At 46.1% G+C, this 25,993-nt stretch overlaps 1 protein-coding gene across 2 annotated transcripts in view; it reads left to right on the top strand.

The window, feature by feature from the left end:
- The window catches only part of C5H8orf34 (chromosome 5 C8orf34 homolog), a 221,400-nt gene that overhangs the window by 77,733 nt on the left and 117,674 nt on the right, over positions 1 to 25,993 (top strand). For both annotated transcript variants that reach the window (XM_083187222.1, XM_083187221.1), the window contains exons 3-4: positions 13,873 to 14,004; positions 25,397 to 25,525. In XM_083187222.1, the coding sequence (XP_083043348.1) occupies positions 13,873 to 14,004; positions 25,397 to 25,525 (261 nt within the window). The remainder of the gene's footprint in view (positions 1 to 13,872; positions 14,005 to 25,396; positions 25,526 to 25,993) is intronic.

The following is a 25,993-nucleotide window of genomic DNA, read 5'->3' on the forward strand; positions in this document are numbered from 1 at the left end:
ATAACAATTTTTTAAAACTTTGTTCATTTTTACACTGTTTTATTCTAATAATACAACTTTTATAACCCTTTTTTTTAACACTTTTTTTTAACACTTTTGAGATGGAATAAAAAAATAGGTGTTACCACTATATTTATTAAATAGCCAACACTACTGTACTTTCCAGTACGGCATGTGTATTGAGATAGTTTGGGCCTGATTCTGAGGTGTGACTAAAGCATAAAAGGGCAAGTAGTTGTGCACCTGGGCAAACCCCATGCTGCACTGCAGGTGGGGCAGATGCAACATGTGCAGAGGGAGTCTTTGGGAATGGCAGTAAAATGCACTACATATAAAGAAGCAGTAAAAGGGTATTTGGTGGCTCCAAAGCAGTGTTCCCTCTAAGCTGTGCGCGCGCACACAACTCGACGAGCGTGCGCACAGACATTACAACAGAGCGCACAAAGCAACAGTGGTCCCTTTTTGCAGTTGTGGACTCAATTAATGTGTGTTTCAGCCATTAACTACATTTTGTGCTGTGTTTTGAATGTTTAAATGTTTAATATAATTTTGAAGTAAAGTTAACACAAATGCTGAACGTCATTTTCCAGTTATATATAAGTGACGCACAAAAATTTAAATTTCCTTCCAGAGTTGCACAGCCAAAATCTTTTGCCGCACACAGACTTCGTAAAATTAGAGGGAACATTGCTCCAGAGGTAGGACTGCAGTACAGTTCAAAATGCAAATAGGGGAGTCACACCAACTGCCAGTGAGTCAGTTTGGAATGGCAGTTGGTGGCAGTGAGTGTGGCTCCCTTGTTTGAATTTTGAACTGTGCTACCTTCCCCCCTATCAGGATAGAGGCCTTTACCAGTGTTTACAACAGCAAAATGTCTCTTCGCGCCTTGATAAAAAGAGCCCTATATATTGTATTTTCAACTAGGTTATGTGCGAAAATTGCATTTACCGTTCATTTGCCGAATGTGACCAGTAGAGCCATTTCAGTTTGACAAAAACTAGTCTGTAAAATGCAGTTTCATTGTGGACCTCGAACAACACTGCAGCGCCATTGCGATCACACTGGTCCCAAGTGACTTGACAGCCTTTTTATTATCATACTTATTGTTTCAGCCCACAAGACGGCTTTGTCTAATAGGCCCAGACAACAGGTGCAATGTAAATGGTTAGTTTAGCAATCAATTAAATAGATTAAATGACGCCAAAGGCGCACGGTCATGGTGAATTTGCATCTATTCATACTGCATTGCTGGCATTCACTATGCAAATTGAATTATGTAAATGAAATAAAATAAATGTGCTTACACAGCCGCTGAGCTCTTTGGCTTAAGCAATTACACTGTGAAAAGTTTCTTACATGAGAAAATCGTGTTTAAATGGAATGTAATGTCCAGACTTATGTGAATCTATAAATGATCCATTGTCATGTATATTAATGCAGCGATGAGCCTTTGATTATGTTTTTTTTTTCTTACTGGAAATGATGAAACAATTATTCTGCCAAACTCTGTATCTATATAAAATAAATCCTTTAATGTATTAAGCTTTTAAGCATGTTTCAGAGGATACACATACATTGCATGTCCAAGCCGATTAGCCTCATAAGGAGGAAAATCATACATCCCAACATGATTCATTCCAGAAGGAGGGACACTCTGCTCTGTTCCTGGACTTCCCTCTTAATGTAAGATTGCCAGCACCTGGTTTTAACAGGTTAAGTGATAATAAAGGGGTTTCACCACAGGTGATGACAATCATTAATTAAGAGGGAAGTTCAGGAATAGAGCGTTGTGTCCCTCCTGGAGAGAGAGTCATGTTGGAAGGAATGGAAAATACCAATTAGAAATATATATAACTTTCACCTGTGCCAGGCGGATCTAGCAGCCGTAAAGCTTGGACATGGCAGATCTAGCTGGGACCTATAGCACACCAAAAAAAGGAATATCAATTATTTTTTATCATCAATGATCTAGAGCCACACTCGCTGTCCAAGGGGAGGGGATGATATGCGTTTGTAGGACCCACTCTGCAGACTGGCCAAGGGTGGTTATGTTTGTCGGCGGACACTATGCCAATTGTCTTCCCTGCTATAGTATATATCGCCACCAGCCATGACCCCCAAGACTTGGCTATTAGAAATTATGCGGACTTCATACTCACTGCCCTGCTGCTTTTTTTTTTTTCTTATTTCAATCCTAACTAGGGATGCCAATCCCGGGGCATTTTTTCAATCCCGGGAATCGCGATTGAAAAATGCTCAATCCCGGGATTCCCGGGATCCTGGGATTGACATCTCTAAGCAGTTTAGGCAGGTAAACCCCCCCCCCACCCCCGGCTGCCACACACATTCATTTACTTACATGGGAGGGCGACCGGGAGCAGGGCAGACATCAGCGGGAGCAGGGCAGACAGGAGCGGGCGGGTGGCGGCAGCAACAGCAGCAGCAGAGCCGCCCGGAGGGCCGGCGGCTGCAGCTGCAACAGGACTGGTGAGGGCTGAGGGATCACTCTGGAGTGGATATGGGCGGTGCGGCCTGCACAGCGTGACGGTCAGAAGTCACGCTGCGCAGGTCGGACTGCCTATACCCACTTCAGACTGCAGGCCAGGGATTCGGAACTCCTGGGCAGCGTCTGAGCACTCGCTCAGATGCTGCCCGGCATCAGATATGCGCATGCGCATCTAATCTCAGAATCCCAGGATTGGAAGGTCTAATCCCGGGATTCAAAGCCCAGCGTTTTTTAGGCCAAATCCCGGGATCCCGCCACCCTAATCCTAACCTGTGTTTAAAGGCCCTGGGCTAGTCAATGTTTTGGGGCTCTTTCATATCTCTGCAACATTTTACCCCAAATGCCTCACGGAGCCAATGGATTTCACTGTTTTTGGGCAAATCTGTGGGGTTTATACAGTTGGAAGAAAAAGTATGTGAACCTTTGGAATTACCTGTATTTCTGCATAAATTGGTCATAAAATGTATTCTGATCTTCATCTAAGTTACAACAATAGACAAAACACAGTCTGCTTAAACCAATACCACACAAACAATTATATGTTCTCATGTTTTATTGAACACACCATGCAAACATTCACAGTGCAGGGTGAACAAAGTATGTGAACCCTTGGTTTTAAGAACTGATTAAAATAACCTTAACCAAACGTTTCCTATAGTTGCATATCAGACCTGCACAACGGTCAGGTTGAATTTTGGACCATTCCTCTTTACTAAACTGTTTCAGTTCAGCAATATTCTTGGGATGTCTGGTGTGAATCGCTCTCTTGATGTCACCCCACAGCATCTCAATCGGGTTGAGGTCAGGACTCTGACTGGGCCACTTCAGAAGGTGTATTTTATTCTGTTGAAGCCATTCTGTTGTTGATCTACTTCTGTGCTTTCAGTCGTTGTCCTGTTGAATCACCCATCTTCTGTTGAGTTTCAATTAGTGGACAGATGGCCTTAAGTTCTCCTGCAATATGTCTTGATAAACTTGGGAATTCATTTTTCCATGGATACCAGCAAATCTGAGCAATCTGTCCAGGTCCTGAGGCAGCAAAGCAGCCCCAAACCATGATTCCCCCTCCACCATACTTTACAGTTGGGAAGAGGTTTTGATGTTTGTGTGCTGTTCCTTGTTTTCCTCCACACATGGGCCCTTATTCTGATTGAGTCGGATGGCTGCATGTTCGGTCGGATGTATTGTGTTTGCGCATGTGCACAGGCGTTTCTGCGCATGTGCGAATGCTGCGCACGTCCAAATATGGCATGAATTCCGTACAGAAAACGATCGGTCAGAACAATCCGAGCAGGGGGTGGAGAGGGGCGTGAAGGGCTGCTTGGGCTCATTACCATATGCGTACGCCCCGCATTTCATGGGCGTTCCCGTGAAAACGCTGGGCTTACATATGGAATTCGTGACCGTGACGCATGTGCGGGGGGCGGATGCCAGCTGCCCGCCCATATCCCTGCTTTCGCACAGAGAAATGTCCGAGTGGTCTGGAGCACTCAGAGCTGTCTGACCGCTCGGTTCATCATACGATGGTCGTCGACCATCGGAGGATGGGGGAGGTTCCCTCAGATGGGGGAGTTGTTCACATGAAGGGGGACATTTACCAAAATGGATTCGTAGAAAAAAGGTGTATTCGTAGGGAGAAATACACCTTTTTTTTACGAATTTGTATTTTCGGGATTTACAATCCCAAAAATACAACAATTCGTATTCCTAAAGATGGAACATTCGTATTTGTATTTACAAATACGAATGTCTACACCATAGATAGAATACGACAAAAATCACCATTCAAAAGAATGGTGGTTTCTGATTTACTAAGCAGCCGTACTGATAATACGGCTGCTTAGTGGTGTAAAACACCCACGCAAATACGACAGGAAAATAGAACACCATTTTCATGTCGTATTTGCGTTTTAGCCTGCACGGATCAGTCAGATCCGTGCAGGCTTCAGTGTAAAAAAATAGAAAAATTAAATAAATAAAAAAAAAAAAACGGCGTGGGGTCCCCCCCACAGCCGAAACCAGCACCAGGCTGACAGAGGCTGGAGCCGGTAATTAAAAATCAGGGAACCCGACAAATAGGGGTTCCCTGATTTTAAACAACCAGCCCCAGGCTCCTGCTCTGGGGCTGGTTCCCAAAATACGGGGGACAATATGAGTAGGGGTCCCCCGTATTTTAAGAACCAACCCCAGGCAAAACCAGCCAGCAGGGTAATGCCACAGCCGGGGGGAGACTTTTTATGCAAGTCCCCCCGGCCAAAGCATTAACCCTACCGACCAGTCAGCCTGGCCAGGGGCCCTGGGGGAGTGGGGACCCCCCCAATAAAGGGGTCCCCCCCCTCCAGGACTTACCTGACCAGGCTGAAGCCTGGTGCTGTCCTCGATGCCCCTGGGCGGTGGGCATCGAGCTGATAGCGGTGTAAAAAATAGAACAAACTATTGTTTTTTACTGTGGCACTACAAGTGCCAGCAAGCCTCCCCAGCAAGCTGGGACTTGGAGAACCACAAGTCCCAGCCTGCTGGGCATTAAAGGGCCCGCTGGGTCTTGTAGTGCCACAGTAAAAAAAAAAGTTAAATAAAACACACTGACACCCATTTTAAATAAAAGTTTAATACACACATTACATACATACTGATACTTACCTTTCTTGATCCCGTAGGTAGCCCTGGTCCTGATGTCCTGTGTCGTCCTCCAGGTCCATGTCGGCTGTCTGCGTCGTCCTCCAGGTCCATGTCGACGGTCCGTGTCGTCCTCCAGGTCCATGGCGGTGTCCGGGTCCGAAGAAATCCATGTTGGAGCTGTGGAAGGAAATCCTACTCACCTGGTCCTGCGCTGAAGAAGTCTTCTCTTGATCCGACGTAATCCAGGTAATCTTCACAGCTGTCGGCGCTCCCCGCTGTCTCCGCTGTCTCTGCATCGCGCTGAGGAGAGATGCTGAGATGTTTCATATTCGGCGCCTCTCCTCAGACTGAATTCTATTGGCCGCCTAGCAGGCCAATCAGGAGCCGACTTTCTCGGCTCCTGATTGGCCTGCTAGGCGGCCAATAGAATTCAGTCTGAGGAGAGGCGCCGAATATGAAACATCTCAGCATCTCTCCTCAGCGCGATGCAGAGACAGCGGAGACAGCGGGGAGCGCCGACAGCTGTGAAGATTACCTGGATTACGTCGGATCAAGAGAAGACTTCTTCAGCGCAGGACCAGGTGAGTAGGATTTCCTTCCACAGCTCCAACATGGATTTCTTCGGACCCGGACACCGCCATGGACCTGGAGGACGACACGGACCGTCGACATGGACCTGGAGGACGACGCAGACAGCCGACATGGACCTGGAGGACGACACAGGACATCAGGACCAGGGCTACCTACGGGATCAAGAAAGGTAAGTATCAGTATGTATGTAATGTGTGTATTAAACTTTTATTTAAAATGGGTGTCAGTGTGTTTTATTTAACTTTTTTTTTTACTGTGGCACTACAAGACCCAGCGGGCCCTTTAATGCCCAGCAGGCTGGGACTTGTGGTTCTCCAAGTCCCAGCTTGCTGGGGAGGCTTGCTGGCACTTGTAGTGCCACAGTAAAAAACAATAGTTTGTTCTATTTTTTACACCGCTATCAGCTCGATGCCCACCGCCCAGGGGCATCGAGGACAGCACCAGGCTTCAGCCTGGTCAGGTAAGTCCTGGAGGGGGGGGACCCCTTTATTGGGGGGGTCCCCACTCCCCCAGGGCCCCTGGCCAGGCTGACTGGTCGGTAGGGTTAATGCTTTGGCCGGGGGGACTTGCATAAAAAGTCTCCCCCCGGCTGTGGCATTACCCTGCTGGCTGGTTTTGCCTGGGGCTGGTTCTTAAAATACGGGGGACCCCTACTCATTTTGTCCCCCGTATTTTGGGAACCAGCCCCAGAGCAGGAGCCTGGGGCTGGTTGTTAAAAATCAGGGAACCCCTATTTGTCGGGTTCCCTGATTTTTAATTACCGGCTCCAGCCTCTGTCAGCCTGGTGCTGGTTTCGGCTGTGGGGGGGACCCCACGCCGTTTTTTTTTATATTTATTTATTTATTTAATTTTTTTTTACACCTTGCAGCCTGCACGGATCTGACTGATCCGTGCAGACTGCCTACAAATAATTCGTATTAGCAGCCGTATATACGGCTGCTAATACGAATTCCTACGACATCGGAGGGTTACAAAGCAGTCGTATATGACTGCTTTGTAACTGATCCTCCGGAACACGACTTTGCATACGACTTAAACAGTCGTATGCAGTCGTAGGGAAAATACCAATACGAAAAACTAGGTTTTTCATATTGGTAAATTTCCCCCGAAACATCCACTCGCTCGTCTTACCACATTCGGACGGTGTGAGCGATCCGTAAGGTAGGCGGGCCTAAGAACACTCGGTGGCCGTCCGAAAATACGCATCCGTCCGAGTCAACTAGAGTAAGGGCCATAGTGTTGTGTGTTCCATCCAAACAACTCAACTTTGGTTTCACCTGTCCACTGAATATTTTGCCAGTAGTGCTGTGGAACCTCCAGGTGCTCTTTTTCAAACTTCAAAAGTGCGGCAATGTTTTTTTGTGGACATCAGTGGCTTCCTCCGTGGTGTCTTCTCATGAACTCTATTCTAATTTGGTGTTTTCCATATCATAGATTCGTCAACAGAGATGTCAGCATGTGCCAGAGATTTCTGTAAGTCCTTAGCTGACACTCTAGGATTTCTCTGCACCTCATTGAGCTGTCTGCGTTGTGCTCTTACAGTTATCTTTACAGGCTAACCACTCCTAGGTAGAGTAGCAACAGTGCTGAACTTTCTCCATTTATATACTATTTGTCTTAAGCTGGGTACACATATATACAATCCCTGTTTCTTGCAACCGTTTGGCCGACCGTACTCCCGTCGGACCGTCCACAAACAACAGCCGATCACGAGCGTACACACCTGTACAATTTTACTTGCGAAGTCCGATGTACTCCCGTCCAAACAGTCGCATGAAAAAGATTGTACCACCGTACACACTGTCTCGATTTGGGCTATTGACACGTCATATGTGAGCAAAATTATCATAATGGGCTGGGTTAGGACATAATTATAGCAAACCGCTATATACGCGAAAGTAGTCAGCCGGCAGGGTGACTAAAATTTAGACGCAAACCCGTCTATATAGAACTTTAGTCAGCCGGCAGGGTGACTAAACTTCTATATAGATGGATTATGCGTCTACATTTTAGTCACCCTTTTACCCATTAAAAAAATAAAACGACGTGGGGTCCCCCCCACGCCTGTAACCAGCACCAGGCTGAAGAGCCGGGGCTGGTATTAAAAATTCAGGAAACCCGACAAATAGGGCTTCGCTGATTTTTGTCTGCGTTGTGCTCTTACAGTTATCTTTACAGGATAACTACTCCTAGGTAGAGTAGCAACAGTGCTGAACTTTCTCCATTTATATACTATTTGTCTTAAGCTGGGTACACATATATACAATCCCTGTTTCTTGCAACCGCTTGGCCGACCGTACTCCCGTCGGACCGTCCACAAACAACAGCCGATCACGAGCGTACACACCTGTACAATTTTACTTGCGACCTCCGATGTACTCCCGTCCAAACAGTCGCAAGAAAAAGATTGTACCACCGTACACACTGTCTCGATTTGGGCTATTGACATGTCACATGTGAGCAAAATTATCATAATGGGCTGGGTTAGGACATAATTATAGCAAACCGCTATATACGCGAAAGTAGTCAGCCGGCAGGGTGACTAAAATTTAGACGCAAACCCGTCTATATAGAACTTTAGTCAGCCGGCAGGGTGACTAAACTTCTATATAGATGGATTATGCGTCTACATTTTAGTCACCCTTTTACCCATTAAAAAAATAAAACGACGTGGGGTCCCCCCCACGCCTGTAACCAGCACCAGGCTGAAGAGCCGGGGCTGGTATTAAAAATTCAGGAAACCCGACAAATAGGGCTTCGCTGATTTTTTAAAACCAGCCCTAGGCTCCAGGTCCAGTGCTGGTTCCCAAAATACGGGGGACAAAATGACTAGGGGTCCCCCGTATTTTAAGAACCAGCCCCAGGCCAAACCAGCCAGCAGGGTAATGCCACAGCCGGGGGACACTTATTATATAAGGTCCAGCGGCAAAAGCATTCAGCCCTCTGACCGGTCAGCCTGGCCAGGGGTCCTGGGGAAGTGGGGACCCCCCCAATAATGCCCCCCCCCCCTCCAGGACTTACCTGACCAGTCTACAGCCTGGTGCTGTCCCCGGTGGCCACCGGGCTGATTGAGTGTAAAAAAAATAGAATTAAAAACTATTGTCTTTTCCTGTGGAACTATGAGTCCCAGCAAGCCTCCCCCGCATGCTGGGACTTGGAGAACCACAAGTCCCAGCCTGCGGGGCATTAAAGGGCCCACTGGCACTTGTAGTTCCACAGAAAAAAAATAGTTAAATACACACTGACACACCAGAAAAATAAAACTTTAATACATACGTAACACACACATACTGATACTTACCTATCTTGATCCCGTCGGTAGGTCCCTGGGTCCGGTGCCTTGGTTCCGGGGCTGGTCCGGGGTCCGGGGCTCCAGGGCTGAAGAGTCCGGGGTCCTGGATCTGAAGAAACCCATGGGGGACCTGTGGAAGGAGATCCTACTCACCCAGGTCCTCTGGCGACGATCTCCTCATCTTCTCCATCTCCGCTGCATCAGCCGCCGGTACCCGATGTACTTTGAGAGGCGCAGAGATGTTTCTTCTTCAGCGCCTCTCATCCAAATGATTCTATTGGCCGCCTAGTGGCCAATCAGGAGCTCGGCTCCTGTTTGGCAGCTAGGCACCGGGGACAGCACCAGGCTTCAGCCTGGTCAGGTAAGTCCTGGAGGGGGGGGGGACCCCTTTATTGGGGGGGTCCCCACTCCCCCAGGGCCCCTGGCCAGGCTAACCGGTTGGTAGGTTAATGCTTTGGCCGCGGGACCTTATATAATAAGTGTCCCCAGGCTGTGGCATTACCCTGCTAACTGGTTTGGCCTGGGGCTGGTTCTTAAAATACGGGGGGCCCCTAGTCATTTTGTCCCCCGTATTTTGGGAACCAGCCCCGGACCTGGAGCCTGGGGCTGGTTTTAAAAAATCAGCGAAGCCCTATCTGTCGGGTTTCCTGATTTTTTAATACCAGCCCCGGCTCTTCAGCCTGGTGCTGGTTACGGCTGTGGGGGGGACCCCACCCGTTTTTTTTTCTAGTCACCCTGCCAGACATGATGCAGCTATGGAACGCCCACATGGGCGTTCCAGCTTTGCCAGTATAGTCGCAAGGACGGCAGCTTATCGGTCAAACGTGCATACACACTGCACTTTTGTTCCAATATGGGGCCGTCCTGACGGATGAAAATTTAACAGCAAAGAACCGTCGACTGACCGAGTATGGACGGTCAAGACAGTTTTTTGCCATTTATCGCTCGTACGGGACAGCGTACACACATATACAATTGAACGGCCATCCGACCCAGAATGGAAGAACGGCCTGACAATTGTATATATGTGTACCCAGCTTTACTGTGAACTGATGAACATCAAGCCTTTTAGAGCAGGGCCGGCGCCACCACTAGGCAAATCTAGGCATTTGCCTAGGGTGCCGGCCACTGGAGGGCGGCATTTCGCCCCCCCCCCCCCCGTGCCGCGGGGGTACCTGTCCTGCGGCTGTGTATATAAAGCTTGCGGCGGCGGCAGCGGGGGGTCCCTGCAGTCAACAAGAATTTAATAATGAGCGCTATCCGCCTGGCTACGCGGAAGCGCTTCTGTTGTGGAAACACTGGCCGCACGCTGATTGGCTGAGATTCAGCCAATCAGCGTGCGCCGTGCGGCCAGTGTTTTCACAACAGAAGCGCTTCCGCGTAGCCAGGCGGGTAGCGCTCGTTATTAAATTCTTATTGACTGCAGGGACCCCCGCTGCCGCCGCCGCAAGCTTTATATATACAGCCGCAGGACAGGTACACCCCCTCCCCCGGCACCGGGGCGCCCCCACCCCGACTCGCCTGGGGCACTCCGGTGCCTTGCACCGGCCCTGTTTAGAGATACTTTTGTAACCCTTTCCAGCTTTATGCAAATCAACAATTCTTAAGCTTGGGTCTTCTGAGAGCTCTTTCGTGCGAGGCATAGTTCCTATCAGGCAATGCTTCTTTCAAATAGCAATCTCAAAACTGGTGTGTGTTTTTTTCTAGGGCAGGGCAGCTTTAACCACCACCTACAATCTTGTCACATTGATTGGACTACAGGTTGGCTGACTCCTGATTCCAATTAGCTCTTGGAGAAGTCATTAGCCTAGGGGTTCACATACTTTGTCCACCCTGTTCTGTGAATGTTTACATGGTGTGTTCAATAAAACATGACAACATATAATCGTTTGTGTGGTATTAGTTTAAGCAGACTGTGTTTGCCGATTGTTGTGACTTAGATGAAGATCAGAACACATTTTATGACCAATTTATGCAGAAACCCAGGTAATTCCTATTAAGGTCAACATGCATTGGATCAACCACTGAGTCAACACCTGATATAGGTTGAGGTAAGGTCGACAGGGTTGGAAGGTCGACAAGGATTAAGTCAACAATGGGAAGATTGACAGTCAAATATCGAAATTAGTTTTTCACTTTTTTTTATTTTTAGCTGACATGTGCCGGCAGGTGGTATTCCATGCCCTATTATCTACTACGGCATGGTGGGAGAATATAATAATGTGCCCGAAGCAACACACTAATACGGAGGCCATGTCGACATTAGGGTCAAAAACCGTGAAAAACTCATGTTGACCTTTTAACTATTGACCTTCCCATTATCGACCTAATGCGTGTGTCGACCTTACCAATGTCGACCTATTTCAGGCGTCTACCTAAGGCCTGTCGACCCAATGCATGTCAACCTAAACTGAGTCGACCCAATGACCCATACCCACCAGTATAGCATGTTACTCATTGGTGGATGCTGTGTTCTACCCATTCTCATTTTGGTAAATGGTTCTGTCATTTGCCAGCCGCCGCCCAGAGCTACTGTTTGAGGCCCAGATGAACCCTGCTTCTCTGCTACTCTGCCAGGGAAAGGTTAATGTGAAACGTGCGTTCGTGGATGTACAGTAGAACAGCTTCCATGCTGCTATTGGCTAGTGCTGGAAAGCTTTTTGCCAGTTGTAATATTCTGTCACACCACCGTCTCCTGGAGGCCTATGGGGACATTGGGAAGTGGCGGATGAAGAGGTATCAGAGGAGAAACCTGTGATTTCTATGCTGTTTGCACTTTGTTACATTCTGAGAAGCCGACATTCACTCTTCCTCCAGAGACAACACCAGAGAGAGGGCTGATCCCAGCTGCAGAAATAAATCCCTGAAAATAACTGAGCCCTCTATTATATCCCCTCCTGCATGTTGTGTACTCAGCCTGCATTATCTACACCATACTCTGCACACATAATACTTGCAAATTCTACACACATTGTTGCTGATTCTGGATATGGGGCCTGATTCAGACTCGCTCAGATGGGGCTATATTCGGCCCTATTTCCGATGTTGCGGGTCTGCGCCTGAGTGAATATGCGCATGCGCAGATCCACTGTGTGAACACCTTCGGGGAGTATCCTACTCGCCGTGGCATTTGCACAAGCAGGGGTGGGGACGGGCAGGGGGCTGGGGCAGGAGGGTTGATGCCTTCACAGGGCGGGTGGGCGACTGTCACATGACATCAGTACCCGCAGCGTGTTCGGCCATCTTTGCTGGAAATAAAAGTCAGTTTAGACCAGGGCTGGGCAACACCGGCCCTCCAGATGTAAGTGAACTACACATCCCAGGATGCTTTGCATTAGTTTTGCTATGTGGCCATGCTGAAACTGATGCAAGGCATGCTGTGATGTATAGTTCATCAACATCTGTAGGGCCGGTGTTGCCCAGCCCTGGTTTAGACTGACTTTTTTTATTTGATAACAGGGAAAAAATTTGAATGATTTTTCACTTGTGCGGCTGCATGTGAGGGGATGTGCAAATGCAGGGATTCGCGAGTGTGTGTGTGTGTGGGGGCAGACATTCGGTCGCGTGGCAGACGGGCGCCATTTATCTGTTCGCTAGGCTGCAAATATATGCAGCCTAGCAAACAGGTCTGAATGAGTCCCATGATGCTGCCTGGCCACATCTTTTACTGCAGCCCTGCATGTGTCTTTATGCTGGTGCCGCTACAAAATCTTTCCATTGTGCAAATCCATAGTGTACGTCCAAGTGTGCGAGGGCAGATGCCTGCTGTCAGTGTCTGTAGATGCTGAAATCCAGCTTGGTGTGCCCCCAGACACACATTTCAAGGGCTATTGCAGTTCCCCTGTTTGAGTAAGGCTCGCGTACTGGCAGCCACTCTGATTGGCTAATGGTACTCGAGCTCTGATTGGCTCACCATTTTAATGGCAGCCGGTGTCCAGAGACGAAGAAGCCTGCACTCTGGGAGCAGGGTTTCTTTCAGCTCACTGAACCGTGACAGCACAGTGGACGAGGGTTGGGAGCCAAAGCCAGACAGTAAGTGAGTGGGGGAGGAGGGCCCGGACTAAAAATTAGTCCTGGGCCTTAAAATTCCTGGTGGCAGCCCTGGGTACTGATAACACATTAATGCTGTGTATACACGGGGGTGATGGGGGCTGAAATCGCTGGAAATATGGTCGCTGGCAACCATATTGCCAGTGATTGGGAGTGTGCCCCGGCGATAAATCGCCGGGTGCGCGCTCCCATTTTCAGCCCCTTTCTAATCGCTGGTCGCAGGAGCTTGCTCCTGCGACCAGCTAATTACCTCTGCGGCACCGCCAGCAGAGGTTCCTTTTCATCAGTGACCATCTCTGGTCGCTGATGAAAAGGAGACACTGGGCAATATATTGCTGAGCAATATATTGCTAGCAATATATTGCTGAGCAATATATCTCCCCCCGTGTGTACGGGGCTTAACATCTGAAAACTGAATTGCTGAATATAAAAATTGTGAAAAAGCCAGTGGCTACCCCCGTTTCAGAGCTAATTTAATTCCAATGATAATAATGTAAAGCAGAAAAATGGTTTATATGCAAGTTAGATAATGCAGTGTACTTTTTTCTAAGCAATACTTTTCCTCCTGGAGTGTTAAGCGACAATTGTAGCATTCCTTAGCACCTGTAATCAGACATCAGCAACCTGCGGTTCTCCAGTAGGTCTTGGTCAATACCACGCTGAGCTTCCAGCTAGTTAAGCATGCCAGAATCTATAGATTGACAGCAGGTGAAATGACTTGCTGTGAGTATGCCTACATGTTCATTCCTTTCTGACATTTCAAATAAGTGCTGTACGGTACATGGGTAACTTATTATGGTTTTGTTTTCCACAGAATACAAAGGAATCAGACGGGATTTTAGAACCTACGATAAACCCTGGCAGGTGAATGCAAAGAAGCCTAAAAAGTCAAAGAGCGATCTTGCAGTTTGCAATATTTCACCAACCTCCCCAGAATCCAAGTCTTGTAAGTGTAGTGACTTCCTAAATCAGTGGTTTCCTTCCTTCTTTCTGTAGAAATGCTGTGCAATTATTCTCTGTGTTGCATCTATTCACTATTTTTGTAATAGAACATTGTTGCCTAAATGTACTGATTAGGTCATTGAAATAGCACATTAGGGACTGACTTATACCACTTTCAGACCGCAAATGCAGGGTCGCACCGGGACTTTAAAACGGTCCAGTGCCGGTGGGACCCTGCATGTGTGGTCTGTTCAGATCGAATAAGCGAACCAGCAATATTACAAAGCAATGAAGCAATGTAACAAAGCAATGAAGAAGGCAAGTCTGATGCTTGGTTGCATAGGGAGAGGTATCAGCAGTAGAAAGAAAGAAGTAATAATGCCACTGTATAGGTCATTGGTACGACCTCACCTAGAGTATTGTGTTCAGTTCTGGAGGCCATATCTCCAGAAGGATATAAATACATTAGAGACTGTACAAAGAAGGGCAACTAAAATGTTGCATGGCCTACATCACAAAACATACCAGGAAAGACTAAAAGATCTTAATACTTTATAGCAGAGAAGAGAAAGGGGGGACATGATAGAAACTTTCAAATATATCAAGGGTTTTAACAAGGTACAGGTGGAAGACATTCTTCACAGGAGAGGGAGGAAGATTTAGGGGAAATTTTATGAAAAATTACTTCACAGAAAGAGTAGTAGATAAGTGGAATGGCCCACCATCAGAGGTGGTAGAGGCAAATACAGAACAACAATTTAAACATGCTTGGGATAGGCATATTGATATCCTTACAAAGAAATAAGGATCAAATATGGTTTGAGGTAACATGTTTAGAAAAGGGACCGACTAGATGGGCCAAGTGGTTCTTATCTGCCGTCAACTTCTATGTTTCTATGTTTTTATAACTGACACATGAGGTGTAATTGAGTAGGACTTTGTATTCAGGATGCATCTAAGCCATGGTCTCTGAGGACCATGGATTAACAACTGGATTAATGAATTGTGGACAGCGTAATGTAAATAAGTGAAGTGAAAGGAATTCATGTTTCAGAAATATAGAAATCTGCTGATGTACATGATAGGCAAAGTATGATTACCAGTTATTGTTATAGTGCACACATCGCTCAGTGCTTTACATGTGACCATCCCATCAGTCTCTGACCCACTAAAGCTCGCAATCTATATAGGTACACACAGTCATACGCATACACAGTCCATTTCTGACTGGAGCCAATTTACCTGCCAATTTATATTTTCGGATTGTAGGAGAAAACTGGAATTGGATATCCAAGCAAACATGGGGAGAATATACAGTGGCGGTTTTTACGTATGGGCTGCAGCCCCCCCCCCCCCCCCCCCCCAGGTAAAATCTGCCACTGTAGTGAAGCCAAATGCAGTCTGTGAGACTGCAATGGCTTCACTGTGACTGGCACTGACTTCCTATCACCCAAGGCAGTCCCATTGGAAGGTGTTCCCACCCTCTGGGATGCCTCTATGGGTTGCTGCATGGCAGCCCATAAAATCCAGGGTCTGCACATGTGCAGTACCTACGGCAGTACTGTCCATGTGCTGGTCCCTATATTGTACAGGCTCCGGGACTGTGATTTCACTTCTAGGGCTGTTGCTGAAGCAGTCCATAGAAGCTGGCTACATGCGCAGTACAGAGGCTGGTACTGGGCATGTGCAGGTCCCGGTGCCTGTCATCATTGTATAAGCACTGGGAACAATGCAGCGGGGACCAGGAGGAGCAGTAGTGGCAGGGGGGATCCGGCGTCGCAGCCAGCGGCAGTCCCCCTCCTACCATAAGTTAGGAGCCGCCACTGAGAATATACAATATCCACACAGTTAGGTCCGTGGTGGGAATCAAACTCATTGGGGGAAATGTAATAGGATGAGAGATTATGAAAGTGAGAGATTTGGTAAGAAATCTCCAGTTTTTTTTAAAGCGGCAATCATTTACACTGCAAACCCAGTTTGATTTTGCAGTGTAAATGATTGCCGTTTAAAAAAAAACTGGACATTTCTTACCAAATCTCTCACTTTCATAATCTCTCATAGTGAGTTGCGTATGGATTTGGAGCTGATCTGCAATATTTTGCCAAGCCAATCTCATACTTCAACAGGGCAGGAATCAGGTCTGAATGACCACCAATGTTTTATTCTGTATTACAGAGTGGAACATAGTATGGCACACTTGGAAATAATAGAGTACACAACATAAGAAAGGAGTCCCACAAAGTCCAGTCGCTTGGCCCAGACTGATGAGCCAAACCAGCCCTGTGCAAGCCTTCAAATGGCTTAGCGCAGCTTGTGAAGATACCGCAGGCCTGCGATTAGCTGCAAATCCATTCTCAAACCGCTCACCATCCAATTATTCCTCCACTGTGTGCAGTCTGTGAGTAGCCCAGGACTTACTCGGTGGCTGCGATAGAAACAGGCTGATCAAGGCCAGAGCTATCATCACATGACTTCCCCTGAATCGCCCAGCTTTTTTCCTGACACTCCCATACAACGGGCGGTTACCACCCCCAAGTACTAGATTTCTGTCAAGCACCTTGTGAATGGGCAGCGATTAACAAAAGTAGCAGGCTTCTATTGCAGGATGGCTTTGTGTATGCGTACTACAGGCTGTATGCATGCGCAGTCTATAGATAATTGCCCAGACTGACATTTGCAGCCATGTGATCAGGCCTGAATTAGGCTCAGTGTCCAAGATAAGGGACATGATTCAAAGTCCAAAAAATTCAATAGGATGTTTCGAACTCCTGGCAGAGTATCACCAATTAGACAAGTGCAGGAACCACAATTAAAAGGGAAATTTACTAAGAATACGAATACAAATAATTGTATTCGTATTCTTGCTACGAATGAATACGACTGCATACCTCTTATGCAAAGTTGTGTTCCGGAGGGGGATTTACAAAGCAGTCATATACGACTGCTTTGTAACCCTCCGATGTCATATTAATTCGTATTAGCGGCCATATATTCGCTCGCTAATACGAATTAGTGGAGGCAGTCTGCACGGATCAGTCAGATCCGTGCAGGCTGCAAGGTAGAAAAAAAAAATAAAATAAAAAAAATCAGCGTGGGGTACCCCCCACAGCTGTAACCAGCACCAGGCTGACAGAGCCGGGGCCGGTAATTAAAAATCAGGGAACCCGACAAATAGGGGTTCCCTGATTTTTAACAACCAGCCCCAGGCTCCAGGTACAGGGCTGGTTCCCAAAATATGGGGGACAAAATGACTAGGGGTCCCCCGTATTTTAAGAACCAGCCCCAAGCACAACCAGCCAGCAGGGTAATGCCACAGCCGGGGGACACTTATTAGATAGGGTCCCGCGGCCAAAGCATTAACCCTACCGACCAGTCAGCCTGGCCAGGGGTCCTGGGGGAGTGGGGACCCCCCCAATAAAGGGGTCCCCCCTCCAGAACTTTCCTGACCAGGCTGAAGCCTGGTGCTGTCCCCGGTGGCCCTGTGCGATGGCCACCGTGCTGATAAAATAGTGTAAAAAAAAAGATTAAAAACTATTGTCTTATACCGTGGAACTATGAGTCCCAGCAAGCCTCCCCGCATGCTGGGACCTGGAGAACCACAAGTCCCAGCATGCGGGGCATTAAAGGGCCCGCTGGGTCTTGTAGTTCCACAGTACAAAAAATAGTTAAATAAACACACTGACACCCCCGAAAAATAAAAGTTTAATACATACATTACACAAACACACTGATCTTATCCTATCTTGAGCCCGTTGGTAGGTCCCTGGGTCAGTATCAGTGTGTTTTGTGTAATGTATGTATTAAACTTTTATTTTTAGGGGTTGTCAGTGTGTTTATTTAACTATTTCTTGTACTGTGGAACTACAAGACCCAGCGGGCCCTTTAATGCCCTGCATGCTGGGACTTGTGGTTCTCCAAGTCCCAGCATGCGGGGAGGCTTGCTGGGACTCATAGTTCCACGGTATAAGACAATAGTTTTTAATCTTTTTTTTTTACACCATTTTATCAGCCCGGTGGCCACTGCACAGGGCCACCGGGGACAGCACCAGGCTTCAGCCTGGTCAGGTAAGTTCTGGAGGGGGGGGTCCCCACTCCCCCAGGACCCCTGGCCAGGCTGACTGGTCGGTAGGGTTAATACTTTGGCCGCGGGACCTTATCTAATAAGTGTCCCCCGGCTGTGGCATTACCCTGCTGGCTGGTTGTGCCTGGGGCTGGTTCTTAAAATACGGGGGACCCCTAGTCATTTTGTCCCCCGTATTTTGGGAACCAGCCCCGGACCTGGAGCCTGGGGCTGGTTGTTAAAAGTCGGGGAACCCCTATTTGTCGGGTTCCCTGAGTTTTAATTACCGGCCCCGGCTCTTTCAGCCTGGTGCTGGTTACAGCTGTGGGGGGACCCCACGCTGATTTTTTTCATTTATTTATTTATTTTTATATATTTTTTTACACTAAAGCCTGCACGGATCTGACTGGTCCTGTGCAGGCTAAAGCCAAATACGACAGGAACATCAAGGTGTATTTTCCTGCCGTATATTCGTGGCAGTTTTACACTAATTAGCAGCCGTATTTTCAATACGGCTGCTTAGTAAATCAGGAACCACCATTCTTTTGTATGGCGATTCCTGTCGTATTCTATTGATGGTGTAGACATTCGTATTTGTAAATACAAATTACGAATGTCCCATCAATATGAATATGAATATTTGTATTTTTGGCATAGTAAATGCCAAAAAATACGAATACACCGAAAAAAATCGTATTTTCGTAGGAAAATACGATTATTTTCTACTAAATCATCTTAGTCAATTTCCCACTAAGTGTTAAGACAAACTGTTTTTGGGCTTTACATTAATAAGTAAGGGCCTGATTCAGACCGACTGATCCCAGCATTTGCATTTTGGAGATAGCTGAATTCGGGGCAGGAGCTGATGTCACAGGACATCTGCCCAGAGCAGACATTGACACTCCTGCATTTGCAGGGGAACTCCCAGCGTTTTTATGGGCTCATCCACAATATGTTAGGTGTTTGTTCCCCTGCTTCAGCCTCCTGCCCGGCCCCTTCCCTCTCTCTGACAGAAGGCGTTTGCACACGCACATATTCGTACATACGCAGACCTCCACCATGATCCAAATTCGCTGCTCATTGAGCAAGTCTGCTCCGGCCCCTAAGTACATTGCAGAAGCCGTCATGTTGACTGGCTTTTAACCATCAATCATAATCCAATATAACACCCAGCTAATCACTATGAATTATCTGTGCCTTAAGAAACATAAATAGAATTCTTTAAAAAAATACTATGAATATCTGTCTTTACCACACACACACTGATAGACACCACCTAACATATTGTAGCACTTGCAGTAATCGGACAATGATAGTTTATAGCCTATTCCTGTTTATGATATATGATGACAGCTGTCCACTATTGATGGCACTTGACAGCTGTAATCTCCGTATGGTGGTATACGGCCGCATCTCTTGCCTGCGTATAAGTCACGGCCTGACAAACCTTTAAAGGATTCTGTGGGCTTTATGCGCTAGTTATCTGTTGTAGCTGCTAAAAAGAAAAGCTATGAAATGTGTTCAACGTTATTAGTGGACCATTCTTCTGATAGAAAAGCATACAATGTAACGCGTGTTCCTTATACATACATTTATCTTAAATAAAATAAATACTATAATACAATAAAAAAAAAAATACTAACATGCTAAGTTGACAATTGATATACAGCAAGAATATGGTGCAAAAATACTGTTTTTTATTTAACCCTGAGCGTTTTATATAGTCAATGATCATGTTTTGCCATGCCTTGGAAAATCTGAAACTGGCAAATAACATGCTGGTGTACCTTTTTTTTTTCATTGAGTGATTTTTATTTAAATTTTTCGATACACAGAATAACATAGCAAACATAAACTACTTTATCGATTGAATTTGAGGGAAAATAAATAAAATAAGTAATTAAAAATAAAATAAAAAATTAAATAAAATAAATAAATAAAGTAAAAAAACACATGTCAATACAGTAATAAATTATATGTTACATTAGTAGTGGTATCTTCCAATCGAACAGATAGCGTATTCAAATACACATGAATTAATAATTAATCTTTAATTAATAAAATTATATCTTATGCGAAGAATATTTTGATGAAAGCCAACGGGACCAAATAAGATAAAATTTAGATTCTGTTTTGCGATTAATATACAAATATCTCTCGTGTAGCACTGTTACATTTACTAAGGAAATCCAAGCCTTAAAATCAGGCCCTGATGAATCCATCCAAAGTCTAGCTATGCAAACCTTAGCCAATGTACACAAATTAGTTGTATATTGTCTCGAATGTTTATCCAGGACATCATTACCAGACACTCCAAGGCAACAAAATCTCGGTGTTAGCTTATTTAAGGGAATTCCTGTTACAGATATAGCTTGAAGCACTTTAGTCCAAAATAATTTCACCACCGAACATTCCCATAATAGATGCCAAAATGTTCCCAAGTTGCATTTACATTTAGGACATATATCGGAAGTTCTTCCACCAAAATGTACTAATCTAACTGGAGTCAGATACGTTCTATGTAGAATAAACAATTGAATTTGTTGAAATCTAATTGAAGCAGTGGAATTACGAGGACATGTAAGTGCCTCATTCCATTCAACCTCAGACAACCCACCCACCTCCAATTCCCATTTCTGCTGCAGATTCGGTAGGTCATCAGTATGATGATATGATTGAAGAAAATTATATAAACCTGAAACAGCACGTTTAGAGTCCAGTTGTAGGAGGAATGTTTGTACCTTTAGCAAATAAAGAATATGGGAAAGTCCATTTAGGATGTACATAAAGAATAAAATACTTGGCAACAAGTGATTGTCAGTTTATGAACTGGACAACTGCTCATTACACAAGTACTATGCATCCTGTAGGAGTCTGTCCTGGTGATGACTGTCTCATTGGCAGGTCCTTTGCTACTTGCGTATTGCAGCAAAGCAGATGTGTGCATTGAGCATACGAGGGTGGTTCAAGAAGTAAGGAAGCAAGACCTCTCACGTGTATAATGTTCTCTTTCTCATTAGAACTCTCTGCAAGGCCAGAGCACTTAGACCACTGCTTCCCGTCACGGCTATTAAATGGCACCTCATATCCATCACACTGTCCCAAAATCAGTTATAGGATGGGGGGGATGGGGGATACGTGGTCAGACACTGACATAGTGCGATCAGTCAAAATACATTGACAGCTTGTTGAGGTGATAACGTCATATCACGGAAACAGGTCTAGGTTTAGTGCATTGTCTTTCATAAATCTAGGCCGCACTCAATGCTTGAGTTGTTAAGATGCTACCTTTGGGAGGTACTGGGCAATACTCACTTCCGCCCTGACCTTACAGTGATCTCCATCTCTTTGGACCATTGAAGAAGCACCTGGGTGGAATGCAGTTCACAAACGACGGTGAAGTTCAGTAGGCTGTCCTGTCCTGGCTCCAGGCGCTTGACACTGATTTATTTTATGCATACATAGACAAGTATGGGGACTATATGCAAAAAATAATCTATTGATTATAAGTATATGTACGAGTAGGATAAATGTACACAATGATAGATCTTGTATGTGATCATAAGGCCATGCATTATCACAGTTCAGCCTGCAAGGGAGGGAGCAAAAAATGTAACATTTCGCAATTTTTTTGCTTGCAAGCACCAAAGGTTAACACCATATGGGGATAAATAGGGGTAGACCACATTAACCAATGAGAGTAGTCTACTCTTTCATCTCTCCTTAATGCTGCTGCCAGACTGATCTTTTTTTTTCACACCATGCTGCCCCTGCCTCCCTCTCTGCCAGTCCCTCCTCTGGATCCATATTCTCCTTCAGTATCCAATTTAAACTTACCAACCTCAACTAAAAAAATCTTAGGTACTTGTGTATTATCATGGCGCCCCCGATGTGCATCGTAGGGCATCTCATCGCATCGCATGCCATATAGTGGCATACAATGCATGCGATGCGTTTTTTAATTGTACAAGCATCCTGATGGGTGCTTACAATGTGAAATGGCCCCCCATTGTCATCGCCACCCCCAATATCAACGCCAACCCGAATCGTGGCGAGCGCAGCGAGCCCACAAGCGGCGGCGGTACGCGTCCTCCGACCTTTTCATACCCCCTAGATAGTGTGGCGTCCCCTCGCCACACTATCTAAAATCAACTCCACGCTGACATTGATAGTGTGGTTATGAAAAGGTCGGAGGACGTGTACCGCCGCCCCACACGGGCTCGTTGCACTCGCCACGCTTGGCATTGATACTGGGGGTGGCGTTGACAATGGGGGGGGGGGGGGCATTTAACATTGTAAGGACCCATCAGGGTGTTTGTACAATTAAAAATCGTATACGATCGCATCGCATGCCATTTAATGGCATACGATGCAATGTTTTATTGTACAATATCACGTCGCATTGCATACCATCGTATACCTTATTTAGTGTAATGGTATACGATGCGATGGGTGCCGTGATAATACACTCAAAGGGTTCATGTAATAATATACTTACATTTATTTAGTGCTGTACATTTGTCTCATCCATATCTCATCCTTAATGACAACAAGGATAGTAATTAGGCAGTGATAGGTCCGAATGCTACAGGGAATACAGTCTTTGCTATCAGCTGTACAGTCAGTGATCACATTCAGCTACTCACTGATATACTGTAATAGTGTTCACTTTAGTTTTTTTTAGGGCAGGGTGCTGACCACCGGACAGTGCACTTTTTTCAATCGGGAGGGCACATTTTATATTAGAAATATACATTAGAACCCCCCCCCAAAAAAAATATAAATAAATTGCACACTGCACTAGGATTACACCCATTAAACATTAAACACTCTGCTATGTCCATTACATATTCTGTCGTAATGACAATTACACATTATGGCACATACAGATGATCTGGCCTCGTTGTTGCTGGCGAACCGCGATCCGCCAGCAACACGGCGCCTCTATCTGACTGAGACTCAGTATCCGCCTCCCGCTCGAGGGGGCTGGGGGGGACACGAGGCATTGCAGGGGGGGGGGTGCGGTCGCCCGGTGTGGGCACCGGGCGACCGAGGGCAGCACCGTCGGAAGGGGACGCGCGGAAGGGGACGCGCGCGCATCCGGCATACAGATGGCGGTGGGGCAGGGGATGGCGTTGGAGACGCCATCGCCATCTCCTGCAAAGATGAATCCCGCTACATCAGTACTGTAATGCCTCTTACTCATTATACCACCCACTGTAATACCCATTACACATGATGGCACTCACCGAAAGATCTCAGCAGCATGTCAGTACGGTGGGGGGCAGCGTAAGGGCGCACAGTGCCACACACAAAAAGGGCAGGATGGATTTTGAGGTTTTAAAAACGGGCAGGGTGCGGCACCCTGCAAAAGAAGCTTAGAGGGAACACTACTGTAAATGCACCTGGTTTGCACCCATTTATCTTGGAGACGCAGAATCAGCTGGGCAGGGAAGTGGTTTCCACCGAGATTATCATGTTCCTGGTGATGCAGGTCATTAATATATGTATAGGTGAGAATGGTTTGTTTGTAATACGAAGACCATGCTGAGAAGTGTGTTTTCTCTTCTTCCAGACTGGCTATGGAGTAAACATGCATTTAGTAATTAGTTATAGATAAACATCGTTACCTGACCTAAACTCATTTCACCTTCCAGTATTGGCATCAATACTGTTCAGTCCAAAGCTGGCGCTGCAGTTTCCTCTGTAGCATTGGTTACATTTACTGTTTTCTTCCTAAAGTTACATGGTGATTAACTAGTCAGGTTCTCAGAATCTACATAGGACAATATAAACCTTTATTTAAGTCCACATATTACTTCACAGAGAATGGTTTTATCATACACACCAGTACTGGCCCTTGTGGAATTTACAGTGTACATGTTTGAGCAATAAAACTCACAGTACACATACCTCCCAACATGTGTCTCTACCCAATCGGGACTCTCACGGGGCGTGGCCTGCAGAAAGGGGATGTGGCCTTGCGGCGATGAGACAACATCAGGCCACGCACCATTTTTTGCCCCTGAATAGCAGCATCTATTCCCTTCAGGCTGGGGGGGGGGGCTCCCAATTGACACCCCCCCCCCCCGCACACCGTGGGACACTGCCAGCCCCAGGCGGGACACGGGAATGTCCCCAAAAAAACAGGACGTTCCTGCGAAAAACAGGACAGTTGGGAGGTATGCGGTACAGTCTACCAGAAAATTGCTAGTCGGAATAAAACACATGGTTCAAAGCTGTACTGACCACTGTGACACCACACTGTCCTTTAAAAGTACACACAGCTTTTTTTTCTTCTTTAGGCAAACAGTGCAAGTAGATGTCCGGCACGCAGCATGTCACAATGTTCATGTGCACATGCCCAAGGCCATTGAGGTATCCGTAGCTCCCAGTGATCCCAAAATAGGAGTGGCCAAATCTGGATGGCAAACAAAAATCTGTCCAAAAGAACTCTGAATAATTCTATGTATGTCATTTGGGGTCTCAAAGTGAGTGGCCACACCTGGGAGGCAAATCCACCCCCTCCCAAACCCTCCCCACCCTCTAGGTAATCAGTACTTGCTCCCTCTCAAATCAATGGAAATCAGTACTTTCTCTCTTCCACATGAATGAAATGTTACCTGCTCCCTCCCAAGTCAATGGAATGTTACATTAATATTATTTTTATTATTATTATTATTAGTTTTAGGGTTTGCCAATTCCATAGCTAGTGGAGGACCATAGCAACATTACAGTGTACAAAGGTCCTTAGTGGGCAGAGTGGGTGGTCAGTGATAGATCTCCTACGTTGGAGTAGCATTCTAAAGCTGGCCATACATCTGCAGATCGATTGTCAGATCTGGCTGGTCGGAACAAAAACCTGGTAATGGATGAGTGACAGTTTTTGGCAGTTTTCCAACATTTCAAAGCAAATGGTCAACTGTCATTTGCTCTAATCCATTACCAGGATTTTGTTCCAACAAGCCAGATCTGACAATCGATCTGCAGATGTATGGCCAGCTTAAGAACAGTTCTATATACACTTATATTAATAATAGGCAGTGGGTGCACAGTGCAGGACTCCTGGATTAGTTGAGCAAACACTGAACACCTTGCCACCCATTGCATCTACTGCGTTGGCAGTTTGGTATCGGAGCCATATTTCGAAAAGAAATCACAGAAATAATATGCCACAAGAAAGTGCCAGAAGTGGCGCAGTGACAGGGTAACTGCACCATCTTTTTCAACAAGAAAGGGGTCTATGGATCCCTGGTGATAAGATTGAAATGCATGTGCGTTGAATTTCATTTTAGGGCACTTTTGATTGCAGCTATTTATTTTTCCTGTTTCTCAGTACCCAGGTCAGTGGAACACCCTAAATGGAATTGGCGGACAAAACCAGACAGTCAAGATTTTGATGAGCTAAACCACATTCTCCAAGAAAGCAAAAAATTGGGGAAAGCTCTGGAAAGTCTCTCCCGCAGTAAGTCTTTCCATACAACATATTGGTAACTTCTGTTTGTATATTACATATCTTTTTATTGTATACGGTCACTATACTTCATTCTGAAAAGGTACAAACCGATTTTTTAGCTTTTTTACTACCCAGACCGTACGCGTTCTGAAAAACAAAACAAAAAAATCAATCCAGCCCTAAGCAAGGTATCTTCCTGAGAAGTTCTGCTAATGGACACATGGTTGTTGCTGTGAAATCAGGAGCAGACTGGCATAATAGGGATGCTCTCCAGTTGGGATGCTGCCAGTAGAATCCCAGTGGCAAAATATCACCTTGTGGCCGGCGCCAGAATTCCGATATCACTCTCAATGCCAGAATGTTGGCTGCCAGCATCCTGATTGTAAGTGTGTTGGGGGGATTAAGGTAAGGCGAGGGTTAGAGGTTGGGTTAGAGTTAGGTTGCAGAGCGGTGAGGGGGGTAGATTTAGCATTAGGA

Source organism: Crinia signifera, chromosome 5, assembly GCF_055691185.1.
Source record: "Crinia signifera chromosome 5, ASM5569118v1, whole genome shotgun sequence".
NCBI lineage: Eukaryota > Metazoa > Chordata > Amphibia > Anura > Myobatrachidae > Crinia > Crinia signifera.